At 46.7% G+C, this 18,467-nt stretch overlaps 1 protein-coding gene across 1 annotated transcript in view; it reads right to left on the bottom strand.

The window, feature by feature from the left end:
* Positions 1–3,006: 3,006 nt before the first annotated feature.
* LOC104143529 (SCO-spondin) overlaps positions 3,007–18,467 on the bottom strand; it is a 68,607-nt gene continuing 53,146 nt past the window's right edge. The window contains exons 67-87 of the mRNA XM_068916947.1: positions 18,098–18,310; positions 17,030–17,175; positions 16,359–16,486; positions 15,306–15,438; positions 14,817–14,949; positions 14,195–14,347; positions 13,663–13,789; positions 13,251–13,462; positions 12,346–12,508; positions 11,792–11,874; positions 10,794–10,954; positions 10,382–10,520; positions 9,789–9,964; positions 9,609–9,687; positions 8,970–9,107; positions 8,028–8,357; positions 7,423–7,532; positions 6,608–6,723; positions 5,498–5,603; positions 4,642–4,779; positions 3,007–3,294 (exon numbers count right to left, since the gene is read on the bottom strand). Of these exons, the coding sequence (XP_068773048.1) occupies positions 3,106–3,294; positions 4,642–4,779; positions 5,498–5,603; positions 6,608–6,723; positions 7,423–7,532; positions 8,028–8,357; positions 8,970–9,107; positions 9,609–9,687; positions 9,789–9,964; positions 10,382–10,520; positions 10,794–10,954; positions 11,792–11,874; positions 12,346–12,508; positions 13,251–13,462; positions 13,663–13,789; positions 14,195–14,347; positions 14,817–14,949; positions 15,306–15,438; positions 16,359–16,486; positions 17,030–17,175; positions 18,098–18,310 (3,173 nt within the window). The 3' untranslated portion in view covers positions 3,007–3,105. The remainder of the gene's footprint in view (positions 3,295–4,641; positions 4,780–5,497; positions 5,604–6,607; positions 6,724–7,422; positions 7,533–8,027; positions 8,358–8,969; positions 9,108–9,608; positions 9,688–9,788; positions 9,965–10,381; positions 10,521–10,793; positions 10,955–11,791; positions 11,875–12,345; positions 12,509–13,250; positions 13,463–13,662; positions 13,790–14,194; positions 14,348–14,816; positions 14,950–15,305; positions 15,439–16,358; positions 16,487–17,029; positions 17,176–18,097; positions 18,311–18,467) is intronic.

Genomic DNA, 18,467 nt, shown 5'->3' on the forward strand with positions numbered 1-18,467 from the left:
TTGAGTAGCACACAAAACACTCACTCACTCAGCAGCTCTGATCCATAGTGGTTCTGGAGCAAATTCTTCTGGCCACTCTCACGTGCCAATTCGATTCCACCTGCAACACACAGAAGTCCGGGTGAGGGCTGAAGGACAGGTCCTTAGCAGAAACTACGGCAATTAAACTCAAGAGAGCTCTCAGCTATGCAAATGTAATCCACATCTCAAAACAGCCCAGAGCCTGGGGGTATTTTAGTTGAGGACTAGGATTCAGGACCATCTCAAAACAAACATCCGCCTCTCACTCTGACAGTCAGTCAAGTTGCATCAGCGTGTACGCTTTTAGTCATGGAAAAAAATAGGTCGCACAACTCAGTAAAAATCTTCTTTTGCTGTGGGATTATTTAGGTCATAATACACTGCATTTGCTATGGTCTAAGAGCAATCAGAGAGATAGCCAATATGGTTAAGTTGACAGGCATTAATTTAAAAGGTTCAACTGACCAGATGGGGTATTCGAGCGTTGAGTCTTTGCGAAAAATCTGCAAAGAACCAGCCAGCAGATCTGGGTCGTTAGCATGCCTCACGTGAGCTGACATACTGACAAAATCCTCATTGAACACTTTCTTCGCATGAGAAGTCAAACCAAGACCAACGGCATCCGAGATCGTGGAACCTAGATGTTTACGGGGCTATGCGCGCGACAAGCAAGGGTTAACTAGATAACAAACAGAGTCCAGGGGGCCTCGGTCATTACAACAAACACCGTTAGGAACACTGTCTGACGTTGTTAATACTTTGGGCAGCTTGAGGACAGCTTCACACTGGAAGACAAAACTAGTAGAAACCACTCAGCTTCAACAGGCGCAATTTCAGAATTCAGAGCCATACACAGCCATAAACTGAGCAGGTTCCTTTCCAGGGAAGTCACCATACCTTCATTCTCACAGCCACAGCAGTGTGTAATGCTCTCCAAGAGAAGCTGAACTTTACAGTGAACGTTGAAAAGAGCCTTTTCATTTTCTGTTAAGAGAGGCAGAAGTCAAACCAACTGAAGTAAAACCAAAAGCCCTGGAAACCCTTCTCTCAACTTGAAATTAAGTGACCCTGGACTCGATCATTCTTAGCAGCAGTCTCTGGGAAATGGCAGACTTCCAAATGTGAGGGGACTTCACAGCTACTCTAGACACTTCCAGGAGATTCCAGAGACCACTAGAAAAAGAACTACCGACAACAAAACCTTCAGAAGTAGAACAAAAAAGACGGTTGCATCACTCCTCTTTTTATTTGTTCTTCCCTTTTCCAGGAACTACTAACTGCATGAGAAGAAACGCTGTGTGGAACTCTGGTCTTTTCAATTGATATTCTTTGGTTTTGTGGAAAAAAGACTTCAGTTATAAGTAAACAGGTTTGGGTTTCAGAAGTGTATTTGCTAAGAAATCTACGGCTGGGGGGGGAAAAAAAAAAAAAGAGAACTTTGAACAAAATCGGATATGCTTACCTTTGTTTTGATCTAAAACAAACAATTCTTTTCACTAGAAAACTGTTACAAGGAAACATTTTGACAAATTTTATTTATTCTTGTTTTCCACTCCGCCTTTTACAAATGTAACCTAGAATCACACCACACAGCACTCAGAGTTAACTTCATCACCTGTCTGGGTACCACTGTTCCCTGTGGGAATTAGAGAGACTGCAATCAATCAAGACTGACAGATCGCTTACTGTTACAAATATATCTGCTGAAAACCTAAAAACGCAAGCAAGGAGGAGAGCGGTGACAGCTTTTTCATTACTGTATTCTAGAAAAGGCAATCACAGAGGGTGACCTCCAAGCACTTCATAGTGTTTGCCTGTAGCTTTTAGTGTCCTTTTAGGAAAGTTCCTTCCAAGTGCCATTAAGTAACTGAATTCTCCCGAGGTGGAATTGCAAAGGAACCGGAAGAAACCTTCTTGTTTTCTGGGAGCAAACTCAGAAAAGGTGGAACTGCCAAACCGAGTAGATGACGGCAACAGACCTTGCAATTCCTATGGATCCACCAGAGACAACAGTTAGTGGAAGCCAAACTGAGATTCTGTCTTGGCTGCCAGGTACTGAAGTCTCTCCCTGCTAATATTGCCCATGGTCACGCAAAGGCAGGGGAAAACACAGATTTGTGTTTAGGAACCAGGAAGGAGTGGGTTCACAAACCTCTTCACGCGTAAGCGATCGAGTAAATATTGTAATGAAAAGAGCATTGGTTTTGCTGTTGGAAACCACTGGTAGAAGCCTACCTGTGCAGCTTGCCAAGGTATTGTGCTGGCTCACCATCAACAAATTTTATATTGCTGTACTTATCTGGAGCTAAGGAATACCGCACAGAAAGAGATGGAGCGCACGTTCCGATGCGACTTCTGTGCAACAGAAGCTAAGCTCACTTCACAGCCGGACTCTCTTAGCATCAGGCAGACAGGACAAAAAAAAAAAAAATAGCAACAGTAAGACTGTATCTTCAATTTAAAGATCCAGCTCCCACCAGAGCACTGGACACTGGGAGCTAAACTGATCCGTGCAGTCATCACTACAGGGAATGGTTGAAGCATGCTCTGTGTTGAAAAGTCACACCCTCACAGAAGTTGAAGGTCTCTGCTAGCAGGAGACCTTCCTGAGATCAATGCAAGCATAGCAAAAACATACAGAGGCAACGTAGAGATGCTGGACGAGGCTCTGACGTATGGCTCTAAACAACATCCGCCCCTCTCAAATATCCTTGACATCAGAAGTCATAAAGCATATGCAGAACACATGAAGCTGACAAGCAGGGCTCTTGACCACCTTCGGCTTCACGTGTTTTCTGCTTTACTGACTTAACGGTGATAAATATAAAATTAGTAAGCAATGTTATGGATATGAGCTTCTCGCTCAAGCCTGCATAATATCGATGACCCATGGCAAGTACAAATGTATTTCAGCCCCGCTGAACAAACAGAATATGGATTCATCATTATATATTTGACCAAGAATGTCTCTAACTACACACATACCTATTCTGATACTTCACGTAACGCAACTCTGTCCGTGGACACACGCACTCTCCTGCAATCCATCAATTTTTAGTCAGTGCCGAGGGTAAGCTAGGTTCCTCAATGAAGTGAGCTGGCAGCTATTTTATTTTGCAGAAGATAAAACAGTTCTGCTTCTGCCTCTTCAATCCTCTGAGCAATGCAGCTCCTCTGTATTTCCAGCAACAGGGCTTCATCCCTCTTTGTGGCCCAAGAATCCAGCAGCTCTGGAAAGCACTGAGCTTCGTACACGTGGTCGATGCTTGCTGTCTATTACAGAAATTGAAAACAAAAGCACAGTGCAAATTCAGATCTGGACAGCTATGCCACCACTGAGGCAGCCTACTCCAACGGGCAGAACACAGGATAGGCTACGCTGCCAGCACTGTACACTGACTCAGTGATCCTAGACCACGTGGCAGGGTGCATATCTACCTACCGATAGCACGTTCAGGCCTTTGCAAAGCCCACTATATCTGAAGTTCAGAATAACACAAACAATCCACCAATAATTACACGAGAAACACGCTTTTAATCATTTTGAAACCTGAGCGTCACGCAGTGACGTTTCAGCCCGACCTTGAAGAAAACACTCGGTTCAGAAGACATCCAGCTTATGTTAACTTTGTTTATTTACTGGCATAAACTTGAATACATGAAAGGAACCTGGCTTCTCGCTCTCTTGCCAATATATTGCTCCTTATGATCACAGGCCTTGGCTGTATCTATTTTGCCCAGAAACCTTTTGTGATGAACCAAAAAGCTCTAACAAGTGAGACTGTAGGAAACAAAAATCCCGTGTTTGTGCAAGTGCCTGCTCAAGAGAGAATGAAGGAGGCACGAGAAAGAAAAGCAGTCATAGCTGAATGACTGTTCCCCACTGTCTCCTGCAGAAAACTAATTTCACTCAATACCCTGCTCCTCTATAACCTGAATTCTCAGCACACCTGCCCATTACCGTATAGCATAAGGATAGGCTGTGATGCTCTTTGTGATTCTTAACGAACTTATGTTTCACAGTAGGTTACATGCTGGCTTTTTAAAAATAAATGGAGAAGCTAACAGACAAAGAAATTTCATGACTTATCTGATATCACCCATGGAAACAAGAAGAGGACGAAGGAGTCCTAACTCTCAGATTCTTGGTAAGAAGCACAGCATTTAACTTGAGGCGGCTTCTTCTCGCTGCCGTTTAGCGGAGATCTCATTTGCCTGAACACACATGCATCAGCTGAGCTCCACTTGCTACTTACACCATAAGGACACAGAAAACCTGAGGACTGAGGTACGATGCCATTTATCTTGCAAGAGAACTTTATGTAACAGGATGTTGCCTGACAGAACCAACTGTGTGACAAAAATCTTTATGCTGGAGGAAAAGAGAGGTTTCTTCCATTATCTAATAAATTGAACTGAAAGTGTTGCAACTAATGAGGCTTCAGAACCGAATAAAACTTATTAGCTTAAGCAACTGTTTCATGGTGTGCCCTTTTCACCTACTTTCACCTCTACAACGCAGGAAAGTTGAATCACAACAGCACGCGCCTACATAAAGACGAGCTTCTGTGGTCACCTCTCTAGGGCTAGTTAAAGACATCACAATGAAACATGACTCACCACAGTCGACTCCTCCTGTGTTCTGAGCACTTGCTCCAACAATTCCCCTTCTTCCTGGCTTCTCAAAGCCTGTACCGTCAGTTCAAAAAACTCCTCGTTTAGCTCATCCAATGTCTCCTCCAATTTCGCAGCCTTCAGCTAGAGAACACAAAACACCTTGATGGAGAACAGGGCAACACAAATAACCAGGGTTACTAACATATGAAAGAAATGAATTTTCAGGTCTTTCGCATGACTTATGGGCAAAAAATTACTAAGATGCAGGGGAGGAAAAAAGTTATCACGAGGACATGCTGTCAGAACAGAGAAAATACATTCTGCAATGGCAGCATCTTCTAGCAGGGGACGCTGTTCGGAACGGGTAGATAAACAAGCCAAGTGGGAGGACATAGGTCATAGTCAAACCAACAAGGACTAAAGATGTCTCACTGAATGCATATTTTGAGCGGGATTTTTGACAGAGAGAGATGCAGAGGTGATGCTGGTCTTTTCCAAACACTGGCTGATCAATGTAAGGGGTCTGTCAGACTGAGGTGGAACAAGATTGTAAAAAATTCCTAAAAAATGTAGGTGTTCATCTGAAAGGTACTAGACTTCTAGAGCATATGGACTCTGTACTTCTCTGAAATTAAGATTCCTTGAAGATGTTTAAAGTAATACATCTAAATTCAGACCTCTGATGACTATCACTACTGTGTACAGGGGGGGGAATTAAATTAGAGGGGGGGGGGGAGGAACCCAACTTCTTAAACAGTAAAGAGTACTTTTTCTCCTGTGCGCTCAAAAAACCAGGGATAGGGTCAAGAGAGGTTGATGGAAGATCATAAGAGAAGAACTGCTAAAATGAATGACTGACCTTAAAATCAGAGGAGCCTACACTCCGACTGTCTTCTCTTTTCTGTGAATTTTCCATCCTATTCTCAGACTCCAGAGGCAGCTGAAGGCATCGGTACTGCTGCAATCTAAACACCCAAATTGGGAGAGGAACAGACACTAGTCCTAGTCTTGAAAACAGCCTATGTTTTATTTACTTCTCTTCAGCACAAAGGAAGAGCAGGATGATGGTGTGAACTGCCCAATCCTATACTTCAAAGCAAGTCTGCTAGGTTCCCAAAAGAAATTTCTCTGCCTCAGCCACATGTCTGAAGAACATTTCCAACAGGTATTTTTTCAAGTGACTGATCAGAACTGAACACATCATATGAAAGATTATAGGTGTCAGCTGCATTAATAGTTTGGCGGCAGAAGACAAACAGGTCTGTATTAGAACATATAAAAAACATTTCCACAAAATATTTTTATGTTTTTCTAGGGGCATATGACTCCTTCTATTAAACGAAAAGTTTAAAAACTAAATTCCATTATTACTGTAACGTCTGACTGTTCAGAGGAATAGCGGTCTTTTGTGTTTACGGTGAAAGACTCACTCGCAAAGGAAGTTGTTACACCACTGTCTCGCTAACGCTTCTTACATTCACAGCATCAGTCCAGAAATCCTGAAGTCTATTCAGCTCAGAAAACATCCCCTGGCAGAGTGATGAAAAGGTGACTGAGGCAGCCTTCCTCTTGCTTGCAATCTCTTTTGACTCAATCAGTTAAGTAGAGTTGTTTATAATCATTAATCAATTAAACCTTATGGGTCCTGATTTAAAATAGGTAGCAGATAGGCTTGCAAAAAGGAAAGCGAGGCACAAGTCAAGGACTTGCCGAAAGCTTAAAACACAGGAAGAGCCAGATGAATAGACCACATCTGTGTCACTACAACAAAGCTGATTCTAGATTCCTTACAAGAGTTCAGGAGCAGAGAGACCGGAACGCCCAAGCAGCACAAACTTTGATAGAAACTAAGTATTGTAACCCAAGACGGAAGAGTAACACGTGCACTGTCCGGGCAGACAAAAAAAATTCCTTGTACATCAAAAGTGCATGCTTTTATTCCACAGGTAGTAACGTGTTTTCTCCGTACCTCTCACCCAGGGCTTTCTCCTTGACGTAGGGATATGGTGACACTCTGATGCTCAGAAGTTCTTCGAGCATTGTCTGGGGGTCAAAATGAGCGGATAAGCTGCCTCCTGATGGATCCTGAAGTCAGAGACAGAAAAAAGAGAACGCACGGAGCACCACAATTCCAGGGATGATTTTACCCCAGCTATTACCTGCAAAGTTTTGCAAGGAAATTAACAAGTAGAACTGATAAAAACTGGCTACTTCCCAACAAAGAATTTGGTCATCCTCTACCCTGCCAAGCTGAGATGCAGCTGTAGGCACAGATCTTAAACTCTTAACTGTGCAAGATTCCAGTTCACAAGCAGTGCAGACGGTCCCCATCTGAAGGGGGAATTACTTAAATTCTGTACACTTAACGTTTCCATTCCTTGCTTCACATTATGAATCTCTATTCAACCTTAACAGCTATAGGTACGCTAGATGTAGAATTGGAGCAAGATACGTAGTACAGATTCATCTAACACACTGGAGAAAATAATTTGCCCCATGACACCTATTCATGAAATGCCACTCTCAGTTAACAAGGACTCTCTTTCTTACGCTTCTCTCTTGCGTATCAAAAAGGGATACTTCGCAGAAATCGAAAGCGCTGACTGCATAGAAAATCAGCCATATACTAAGAATTTTAAAGAAAGCCACAAACCACGCTCAGACTGGGCCAGGAAATTTCCCAATTTTCCAACAAGCCGTATCATTTCATGCTGTTCCCACCTCCCGGCTTCCTGATTTGCAGGCTAAATGGTCACTGCTGTTAAAGGAAGTCACTGCATTTACCTTCTCTGCTGCCTCCCACAAATGCTGGAAAGAAGCATTGGCCAGAACCACAACAGCTCCATTAAGTTCCGTCAGAAAGCAGGAATGAACAATACCTCTTGAGGCAGAGCCTAAAGAAAAGCAAAAGAGGAACCAGTCATATGCGTTGCCATCAAGTGTTAAGATCTGTTATCTGTTTTAAGGGTTAAGATTACAGGGGCAACCCTTCTTCATGTATTTGTACAGTAACAAATACAAGGCGGCACCTTAGCCACGACACAAGGGGAAACCGAGCTCTCACGGAACGCGTGAAATCTCGTCCATTTTAGGAACAGTACGCCTAGAGGGAAAACCTAGGTTTTTAGAGCAATTGTCTCTGCTCCTGTGCCTGGGCTTACGATGAAGGAGAGAAAAGGATGGCAACACCTGAAAAGCAGCCTGTCACCTCATGTAGAGCAATACTGATCAGTCGAGATAGTGAAGTAAACCTTATTTTGCCTAAGCAACAGCTGCTTTGCAAAGCTCAAAAAAGAGTAAGGTGATTGGACCATCTCAACGCAAGATCTGAGTCAGTGTGAAGAGCAGCATTGCTGTTCCCATGGGGGACACACTCATCACAGCCATACCTGCTTTGATCCACGCCACAGCGCTCAGCAAGATGGCAATAAATTCCCCGGCATCCTCCAGCCTTGTTGCACGTATATACAGGTACCTGTTGATGGCGTCATAGTGAGAGTCTCTAAGGACTGGGAGAACATCTTGATCTGGACTTCGGGCAGGAACCGACCGAGCCAGCTTAAGTACCAGAGCTGGGCACGAATAGGTCCTGATTAACAGGCGAAGCACTGCACAGCCAAAGCGGTACACTATAAACTGGTAAGGGGACAAACTGGCCAGATCTGTGGGGACCAGGGTACTTCCGGTATTTTCTGAGGAACTGTCACTTAAACATTTCTCTGAAAAGGAAGACAACAGCCATTTAGCTAAATAACCCCAGCTGAATGCCCCATCCCACCCTCTTGCACCTGACAGCTGCCTGCCACCTCCTACTCACTCCTTCCCTGCAGTCTGCCTAAGTTCTACCGCGCAACAGCCCTGTGCCATGCCCTGGGCTGCCGATTCTGTGAAAGGCTCCAAAGTCACAAAGTTTCCTTTCCATCATAAAACTGTTGGAAAGTGAGCCAGTAGCACAGCACCCTAAATATGCCATTAACAACTTCCGAGTCCTTTGAAAAGCCTGGCAGAGGAAACCCGGCCTGCCACCTTGTACATCCTCCTCCACTCCCTGCTTGAGGATTCAAAGCTCTCTGATGCCCGCTGCCAGACAAGCCTGCCTTTTCACAGTCTACGCGTGTGACTTAGTCAAGCACTTCAGTCTGCAGTAATATCAACCTCCTGATGACTCCTTTTTTGAAGGACTTGCAACTCAGCTGCAGATCATTATTTTTAAGTACGTTGTACCAATGCACTGAGGATGACAGATTTCCTCTCTCTACCTAGTCTTGTAATCCTGGATCTTATCCCTTTATGGGGCAGCAGGAGCCGCAAGACAGACTAAGCTTTGTTACCTGCAGTAATGAGGTCTGAAGGCTGCTGCAGCTTCACCAAAGCTTGCTTGATCTCACATAGAGTCTTGGCAAGGGGGGAAGCTGCTATCAAGCCCTCCACCTCCAACTCAGACAGACAAGCCAGCTGGGGATCTAAGCCTGGTGAAAACAGATGTAAGGAGGCGCTCTTACGCCTAGAGGAAGAGGCAGCTCTCTGTGGCTGGATGACCACCACAAACACGCTGCCACAAGAAAAGCTGTACCGAACAGAGAGAACGCCTATCCAGGGGCTGCGAGGGTTACAGAACTGACGGTGCAGGATTTTCCTGGCCTCCTCATATTAGCGTTTAATTAGGGTAGAGACATTCAATCTCTTCTCCACAGGTGGCTGCTTAATATATAGGTGTAAAGGGGCTATGGAGACCAAAGCTCTGTGACTCCCCCCTTATAAAGGGGTGGAGGTGGCAGAAGCAAATTTCTCGAGCTGGGGAATGTTCAGTTGTCCACCTCAGCAAAAAAAAATGCATATAAGAAGCAATTACATGCTTACTCTGTCTGCAAACATACGATTCTCTCTTAACCTAAGCTTCACCGAGTCAGTCTTCTGCTGTGGTTTCTGGAGAGTATCCATGCCACCCATAATTAAATTACCATCCTTACCAGTCTCTTCGTGCCCAGGGAAGCTAAAAAAAGTAGGTTTCCTACTGCAGAGCTCACACTGTGGAGGCAGGTCAGGATCCTGCGGGATAAACAGGCCCCAAGAGTTAAAGGAACCGACACACGTGGAAAAAAACGGCAAGAACGTGAGAGATGGCCTAATGAATGACACCTGCAACTCACCTGCCCATCCATCACTTCTGCTTTTCCTTCACTCGTTCGCGTGGACCCCGCCACCACATCCTGTCCTGGGACCTGCTCCTCCATCTCTCGTTTCACAGTTGCGTTCTTATGCTGAGCTCTCCCAAGCAGGAATTTCAATGCTTTCATTAACTCTGTAGCCTCTTGCCACTGAGCACCTAATGAACCCCACAAGCAGTTCAAATGTAGTTTTATAGAACCATTTGAAGAACTGTAATTATCTCCAGAGCAGAATCAAGAGCAGGAACCCTTCTTTGGGAATTCCACAAGGTGGCTCCAAGATGCCTCCAGAGATGACCGGCCAATAATGAACTCGTTAGGCTTTTCTGTAAATTTAGGATGGTGCTATAACACTCCCGAGCAGCCCCGTGCTTACCCATATCTAATTTGACAGAGCTGTCTCATCACTGAACTCACTTGAAGGCAGTGAGTTCAATCAAGTCCTACGGAATTACAGGACTTGATCATGATCTTGTGGGATCTCTTCTCATCTGTACGACCCGTGCCTTTTTAAACCGTACTGCTGACACCCCTTACACTCGTTTCTCTCCTGCTCTGCACCCCGGTTCTCTCACCTGTGTGCATTACTGCTTGAAAGTTGTTGCTAGAGTCATCATGTTTTTCAGCGCCCAGGCTGTCTGAAGTTCTGTGTCCACAAACTCTTTGCCTGGCAAAGTTATTCAGGCCTTCAGAATCCAGTGCTTGCACCATATCCTGTTTACAGCAGAGAGCAGCAGTATTATGCTCTGCAAGCCTCACAGCCCACCCCTTCCATCTTCTGCATCACATATCAAAACAGAAATTACCATAACCAATTTTTGCCAAAATAGGGTACAGCAGAGAACATATTTACTTTAAATACTAAAAGTAAGACCTATTCCTCAGTAAAGCCCCACCTTGGGGTGGGGGTGGGGGGTGGGAGACTGTGTATCTCATAAGTTTCATCGTTCCGAGACTCCCCTCCCTTGGTTGTTTCTTCACACTGACCATGAGACCTCGAAGCTGCTGGCTGACTCCTTTGTAAAACACCAACACATCCATCCTGTGCTTTGCCAGCTGAGAGGCTAGGTGTAAATTCTGGTCTTCTAGCTTATCATACATGGTGCGAACGCTGAAATCCTCCAGATCTCTCAGCGCAAAATGCTCTTCTGAAACACAAGGTAAGTATCATGCCTCACCCCATGCCGCCACATCCAAACTAATTTATTTCCCACCAGCTATGCATGGGGGGGGCAACAGCATTTTCTGTATTGTGAAGAAGGAAAACAGATAAATAAGAGACAGGAGAAAAGGTGATAAGACTTCCCTACTAAGGAACCAGAGGAAGATGGAGCGTTACTATCAACTCCTAACTCGATCTGCAACCTGTCAGGGTCCTACTTCTCTCCACTAGCTTTCCAGCTTTGAGGGGCAGTGTCTTGGTAAACTGTTTCCAGCATCAGTAGATGGTGCCACCTACTGGACTCCGGACTTGCTGCGCTCTGTGAACACCTGGAAATCTCCAAGATGAGGTCATCCCCAGAAGGCAAGAAAGGCTCATGAGTCATGAGCGTACAGAGACTACAAAGACCAACAGGAGACCTCAGGGCATTACCTTTAAAGATCTTCATTTTCTTCACCGGTCATATGAAGAACAGCTCTCTACTGTTCAAACGACTTTTCAGGGCTCGCCACCTACCCTCCTACTCGCCAGGGAAGGAATCACTAACCCATTCCAGTGGCAGGAGGTTAGCGCTCCCAACTGAAAAGATTAGGCAAATGAGCATTAAATAGAAACGCCTGTGTACGTAAACGTGTGTAAGAGCGTGCGTGAGTGGGTAGCAGCCCAAGTGCCAGCGTGATCACAAAGATCTGTGTGTGCATGAATTTCTAGGTGAGCAGGTATCAAAGTATTAGACCAGAGAGGAAGGGAAAAGAGAACAGAATGGGGCGTAAGCGTGACGAAACTAACAGGACAAAGCCTAGGGATTGGCACAGCACTTCACCTGCATTCCGGGCAGCTCCTTTCTCGCCAAGGCCTGCACCTTCTCCAGAACCACGTGGACCAAGCACGGGACAGAACTGAAGGCTAGGGAGGGATGACAGAGAGGGTGAAGAACGTCCCTGCATTTGACAGGCTCGTTCTGCCTAGTACAATCACACACTACAACATCTCCAGCCTAGGTCAAGCGCAAGGATATGTTTCTTCTCTAGATTTTGTAGCCAAGAGGTGAAGGGGAAGCCCAGGCCAGGTGATTCGGGCAACAGTAGGGAGATAATGGCTCTGTGCAGAGGATACAATAGAGGTGTCATGCCCTGTATCAGAAAAGAACCGGAATAACATAGGGGAACCCATGAGGAAAACCAAGCGGCTTGCTGCGCAGATGGAAACTCAACCTACCATAGTGCTGGAGAGGAGTCCAGCACCAGGGACTGGGAGGCTCAGTAACTGCAGTAGGACACGCAGAGGAGTCCCACTTCCTTCACTGCTCCTGCTCTGCAGGCCTTCGTACTGGCGTGGCCTGAGCTCCTGATGGTCGACCACGCAGAGGGAGCTTACCTGTCTTTAACTAACACGTATTCCGGTGGGACGTGTGGCTCTCCCAGGCTCCTCCATCGCGGCTTCCAGCTCTTCAGGGGGCTAAGGGTGGGATCAGGGGACTGGAGCACAATAGCCAGGGTTGTGAATGCCACAATTAGGAAGCCCAAAACAAGGAGTACCACTGGGAAAGCCAAGAGGAACGGCAAGAAGCGAGAAACACAGGAGACAGTGTGTATCAGCAGCAGTGCGTCCATTTAAACTTCACTGAACACTGTCCCTCCCACCTGAAACTAACATGTAGCTGTTTTCATCTTTCCTATACGGACTTCTACTCCTTCCCTCGCTGATCTGATGCATGGCGGGTAAGGAGGCAAGATGTTTTCAGCACGGGTAGCTGAAGGTGACAGAACCCTCTTATTTGCAAGCCATGCTTTGATTTCTATTGCTTTGCTGTCGTCTCACTAAGGGACAAGGGGCTGGTATGTGCACAGCGCTTACGCAGAGGTATGCTCTGGGGTAAGACCTTAGCTGCCCTTCTGTTTAAACTTTCAGTGAACTTTTAAATGATGCATGCTATGTCAGTTTTGTTTATCACGGAAACACAGTAACACTTTCTGCTTTCATGCCTAGGGGAACAAAGCCCTCAATTACCTGAATTCTTCAGGCAGGGTGGGGGGAGAAACACAACCGCTACTTCCCTGTCTTTTTCCTTCAGTTCCTACCACAGGCAGGTTCTTGGCTAGAGAACAGTGAACTTAGGGAAGGGGAACTCCACAGGTGAAGGGGATTAAAACTGACAAAGCCAGCGGTTTGATGGCATTTCCAAAGAGATGCTTGTTTAAACACACCCAAGCAGGTACAAGGAAGGTCAGGGCTAGGCATCAGGCTGTCCGGTGTCACAGCGGCCAGTGTTTTAGCTATACCTGCGATAGCAGCCCAGTTCGGAGCTAAGTTCAGCTCCTGATGCTTCAGGACCCCATGCCTGGCCAGCTGGAACGGAGAAGAGGGCTGGAACGACACACCTCTGGGGTCACAGCCCACGTGAGCCTCATTCACAGTCACAATCAGGAAGTGTTCCTGAATGGTCCTGTCCCTGAAAACATACGTCCCAGAATCCAGGAAAACATGGGCAAACCTAAAAGGAAGAAGCAGGAAAGACACTGGTTGCCCTAAGGATCCTTTAACTTACAGCAGTGATGATGGCTAAACACAAGCACTTGAACATACCCAACTTCATTCTGCATTTTCACATGCTGCTGACTGCCAAGGACCCCAAGAGACCCATACTCAAGTCCTGCCCCTAACATATGCACCGTTAGTCACATCAGATGTTACCAGGAGATGTTGAGGTGAGTCTCTCGGACGAGGTGGTCTAGCCTTCGGAAGGGCCCAAAATCCCAGCCTGGGTTGCTGTTATAAAGATGCAGCTTCTGATAAACAGGGTAATGGCTGGATGCACGATCTGGGAACAGTTCAGCACAGCGTCAGCAACTCCGAGTCGCTTCAGTTAGGAGAGCTAACACCGGTCCGGCAAAGTGCTACGTGACTGTATTGGTTCTATGGGGACACGTAGCGCCAAGACGTTTAAGCGAAGTGCGTGCCATTGCCCAACAAAGGCTTACGCTCATCTAACACAGGAAGCATTTTATCTCTACTCTACGGAAACTCAGTCAAAAATAAAAACACCAGATGAGCCACTGGCAGAGCCTGGACTAAAGATCAGGAGTCCCCTGAAGGCAAGAGAGCCATGGAGGTGAAAGAGTGTGCTCAGACATGCAGTACTATCAAGCGCAGAGCCACAGCTCTAAACGGGTCTGGATACACGTGCATCTGCAAAGAGCACGCAGACCCTAACGACAACACTTACTGTGGGGATTGATGCTAAGCTGGAAAAGGACGGCGTCTCCTGTTTCCAAACACACTATTGGGTTGGGGACAAGGGGCAAGGCAGCAATACCTCTGGAGGAAGCCTTCCGGCCTCGATGACCTTTCTGCAGAAAGGTGTCTGATGCAAGATCTCCTGCCACGGGCAACAGAAGAACACAGAATGAATTCTGCTACATGAGCAGCATGGGAAAAAATAACTAACCCTTAGCAATGCAGAACCATTTCTTTTGTCCCTGTGGGTGATTACAGATCACAAGGCCAAATTCTGCTCTCACCGAGACTACCATAAATCAGGAACAATTGGAATCAAGAGGCATGCCACTGAGCATGCACCCTCCAAGCAGACCTGTCTGCAAAGGGAGTGTTCTCTTAATTCCTTGGAAGACCAACATCACCCTACAATCTTCCTCTGACCACTTCCCAGGGAGCTAAATGTGCAGCCAGTGCAAGTTCCCATTGGTTACTCCCAGATAAAAACGAAATTTTGTAAGTCGTTTGCAGTGCCTGACAAGAGACACCCTCTGCGCGAACTTGCTGAAAGAAAATGAATAGCTTAGTCTGGCTGGGACTTGGGTTAACCTGCAAGGGCTCTCGAGACTTACCTGTGAGAAATGCATCCAGAACATCTGTGCTGGAAACAATGAAACCTAGCACCCCACTGGGACTGAACAGAACCAAACGCACCTGCTGGCTCTCATGGACATGTTCGTCTGGGCCCAGAACGTTTGTCACTTCCTATTAAAAACGGAGGGGAAAACCGATACGATCAACCGTGACACAGACCCTGGTTTGTGACCTGCCCCATTTCTATCTTTAATTAAGCTGTGCAAGACTGCTCTAGTGAGGTTTTCTCCCACCACTAAGGGGCTGTCATTTCTCAGTAACGCACCAACCTCTGGCCCAATCAAAACTCTAGGTCACGAGATGTACTGAGCCTCCCTTCCTCCTCCCTCTCTGCTCACAACTTGGTACCCTCGGTACCCTGCTCACAACTTGACCTCAACCCTCTGAAGTCCCCCCACCTCACTGTAATCTTTAAGGGCTCTCTCCAGGCTCACGTGCAGAGAGCAGTCCCCAACTCCATTACTTACCCTCTCTTCTCCTTCATCCATCCTCAGAAGCAGCTCTCTATTGATGCCAAATCTCAAGGAGATCTGCGGGGCTCTCAGCAAACATGCTTGGTCACAGAGCTCCTCAGCAGAGACATAGTGTTTGCAGTGACATCTTTATTAAGGACAGAACAGGTCTCGATTACTTATGACCCCTGAGCCAACAGCTACAAGATACCGCTGGTCAGGCTAACCCTGGTTTCTTATAACCTACACAGTGGGCGGGCCTGCTCTATATTCATAGAATAGAGAGAGAGACACACCAAACTCACAGTCCATCTCATCCAGCATTCTGCCTGGTATTCAACGCTTCTTAATCAGCATAAGGACCCTATATAGTTGGCCAAAATGTAACATTCAAACCTCTGTAATAGGTTTCTGTCAGTCCCTAACAGAGATCAGCTTCAGTCCCGTATCTGGGGGCGTACGTACCTCCCAAAAGTTCTGCTTTAAGAAAAGGGTTGAAAGCAACAGAACGCACAGTTGTAATGAAATAGATTGCTGCGCAATTGTTTCTATTCCACGTCAGGAGGAGATCGCGCAAGACAAATTCATTCACAAAGAGAAAAAAGTAGTACTGTATGACAAGAACTAGCTTCAACATTTCACGTCACCATCGAAAGGGTGGGTGAGGAACAATTTCCTCAAATTCTGCCTAAATACAACAAAGTGATCATCTGTTGGGGGTGGTGGGGCACCTGAGATACCTGCAAAAGGCCTACCTCAAAAACTGTGAGCATCGTCCACCCTAACCTTCTCAATTGGTGTTCTTTCAGGCGTCTCCATGCAGTCATCCAAAACCACTAAGTCATTTTGGAAATACAGGCCCACTCTCCAGGGAGAGGAGCGAGGTGCACGAACGAAGACTGAAGGCCAGTATCTCCAAACAGAGGAACTCCAGCAACGGGAAGGTTGCTCGGAATTACCTCCTGCAAGCCCTGCCCTGTCCTGGCATGACCTCATGGGATTAGTAACTCAAGTCAGGCAGACCTAATTATGAAATGTTTCTTAATTAGAGGTTGGACTGAGACTTACATGCCCAGCTCTGCGTTAATCTCTCCGCCTGCAGGTCCACAAGAAGTAGAGCAGTCATACTGCTCAGGAAAAACACACTGACGCGTAGACGCTAGGCGGACCTCTCCAGGAGCACAGAGCTCATCCACCTGGAACAACACCACTCACCTAGATGCGTGAAACCAGATAAGCTCTAGCACCTCAACAGAAACGCAGCATCCCTAGAACTCTCTCCCCCTCCCACTGCTGACATTCAACACAAAGACAATACAAGGCGGCCATTAAAAGACTTGGAAAGATTACAACTTCACTTCTCACCAAATCTCCCTCAACAGCTCTAATTAAAAACACCATAATGACAACGTCGAGACTTACGTTCCTGCAGCTGTCATCTCTCCGAGATACTTAGCTGCTCCCCACTACTCTAGAAGGCAAACACCTTTTGCCTCCAGCCCCAAACAGACTTAGCCTCACAAGATTCTGGTAAAGCAGAGAACGGCCGTTACCCTAAAAGGGTCAAAGGTCTCAGACAAAGCAGCTGAAGGACTTACGTCCGCAGCAGCCCAGTGAACCCAGCTCAGAGCGCACGCACCCACATTCCCTGAGACAGTACCTAAAGCTGCCTAAAGCAACGAACAACTCTTCCTCTCCCACACGTCACGCAACAGCTTTGTTCTGAAGCCAAGTCTTACCTGAGGCTGGCAGTCCTGATCACTGTTGCTGTCAGGGTTTTTCTTGCCTCTCTCATCATAGTAAACATAACCTGCTTGGCAGATACAAGAGGCATCTGACTGCTGGAAAGCCCGGTTCAGCCCATGGCAGGTACAGCTGGCAGCACCTTACAGAATAGCTTGGATTTAGAGAGGAAATTGGGATAGGGAATATAGTTCGCAGAAACCGTGCTCACAGAAAAGGAGTTGTTCCCATGCTGAATACTCTCTAGCCAAATCACGTTGCTCACTTCAGTGACCCAGCTGGAGTTTGCAGCCCCGCTGGCACTGCAGGGCTGGTACAGCAGGAGTGCCAACCAAAACTAGCTTGCCTTTTGCTCTGTCAACACAATCGTTAGACCATTTCCTGAAGTGTCCGTTTAACAAGAGACATAGAAAGAGCCAGCGGGGCATCTGAGGCAGTGGCAGTTTGACAAGCCCTCTATTGCTTTGCTTACTGAGCCACTCGAGACAGGACAGAACCCAGTCAATCAAGGCTGCCAAACACCTCTGCAGTGGCTCTGTGTCTCACCGCTCTCAGATCCACTCGATTTGCCCTCTGAGTACGGGGCATGGAGCAAGGAACGTGCACTTTCTACTGCACTCGGCTGTCCCCCCTTCCAGACTTGTCCTACTTTATCATGGCCGCAGCTGGACGTGGTTACAGTGCCCAATTTTGGCCCAAAATCTCAACTACGCTTCCTGCAAGCTCTGCAATTCAGGGCAAGAGTACTCTTTGTGAAACTCCACTGCTTACAAAGCAATGATCAAGCAAGAATAAATAGGGCTGCTCATCTAGGAGATAAGACCAAATCCCCTTGGCTAACAGAGCATAAGAGATCAGAAGACAGCTTGGAAAATCGCATCCTCCTCCTTCCAGGGGGTACAAAGGAAGCTCAGCTAGGCGCAGGCAGCACACACACAACCACAAACATCCCACAGCTTGCAGTCCGTTGGGAAACAATGCGGGGGAATCGCATTTGTAGGTGTTTCCCTTTTCGGTCTTCCTCTTAACAGAGCTGAAAGTTTCACTCACAAACAGCAACTCACCGGGCCGAGAGGAAGACGAGCTGCCGCAGGGGAAACATGCAGGCTGAGCCGGAAGGTGATTGAAGGAGCCGGCAGGACAGGCCTGGCACTCCTCTATACGCTTCGCAAAGTTGCTGCTCCCATGGGTCCCAGGCGGACAGGGCAGAGGGGCAGGCACCAGGGGAGGGCAGTAATAGCCTCTGGGGCAAGGCTGCTGGTGGTAACTCTTACTGCCTAGAGAAAGTGACGGGGCTATCTCAGGCACAGACACTGCTGAACGACTAACTAGGGCAAGTGATAGAGATAGGTAGGCCTCACTTATTTTTTCCAGTTACATATGTAAACACAAACACCTATACACACACACACACGTCTGTACGTATGAAATTAA

The sequence above is a fragment of the Struthio camelus genome, chromosome 22 (genome assembly GCF_040807025.1).
Source record: "Struthio camelus isolate bStrCam1 chromosome 22, bStrCam1.hap1, whole genome shotgun sequence".
NCBI classification, from domain to species: Eukaryota; Metazoa; Chordata; class Aves; order Struthioniformes; family Struthionidae; genus Struthio; species Struthio camelus.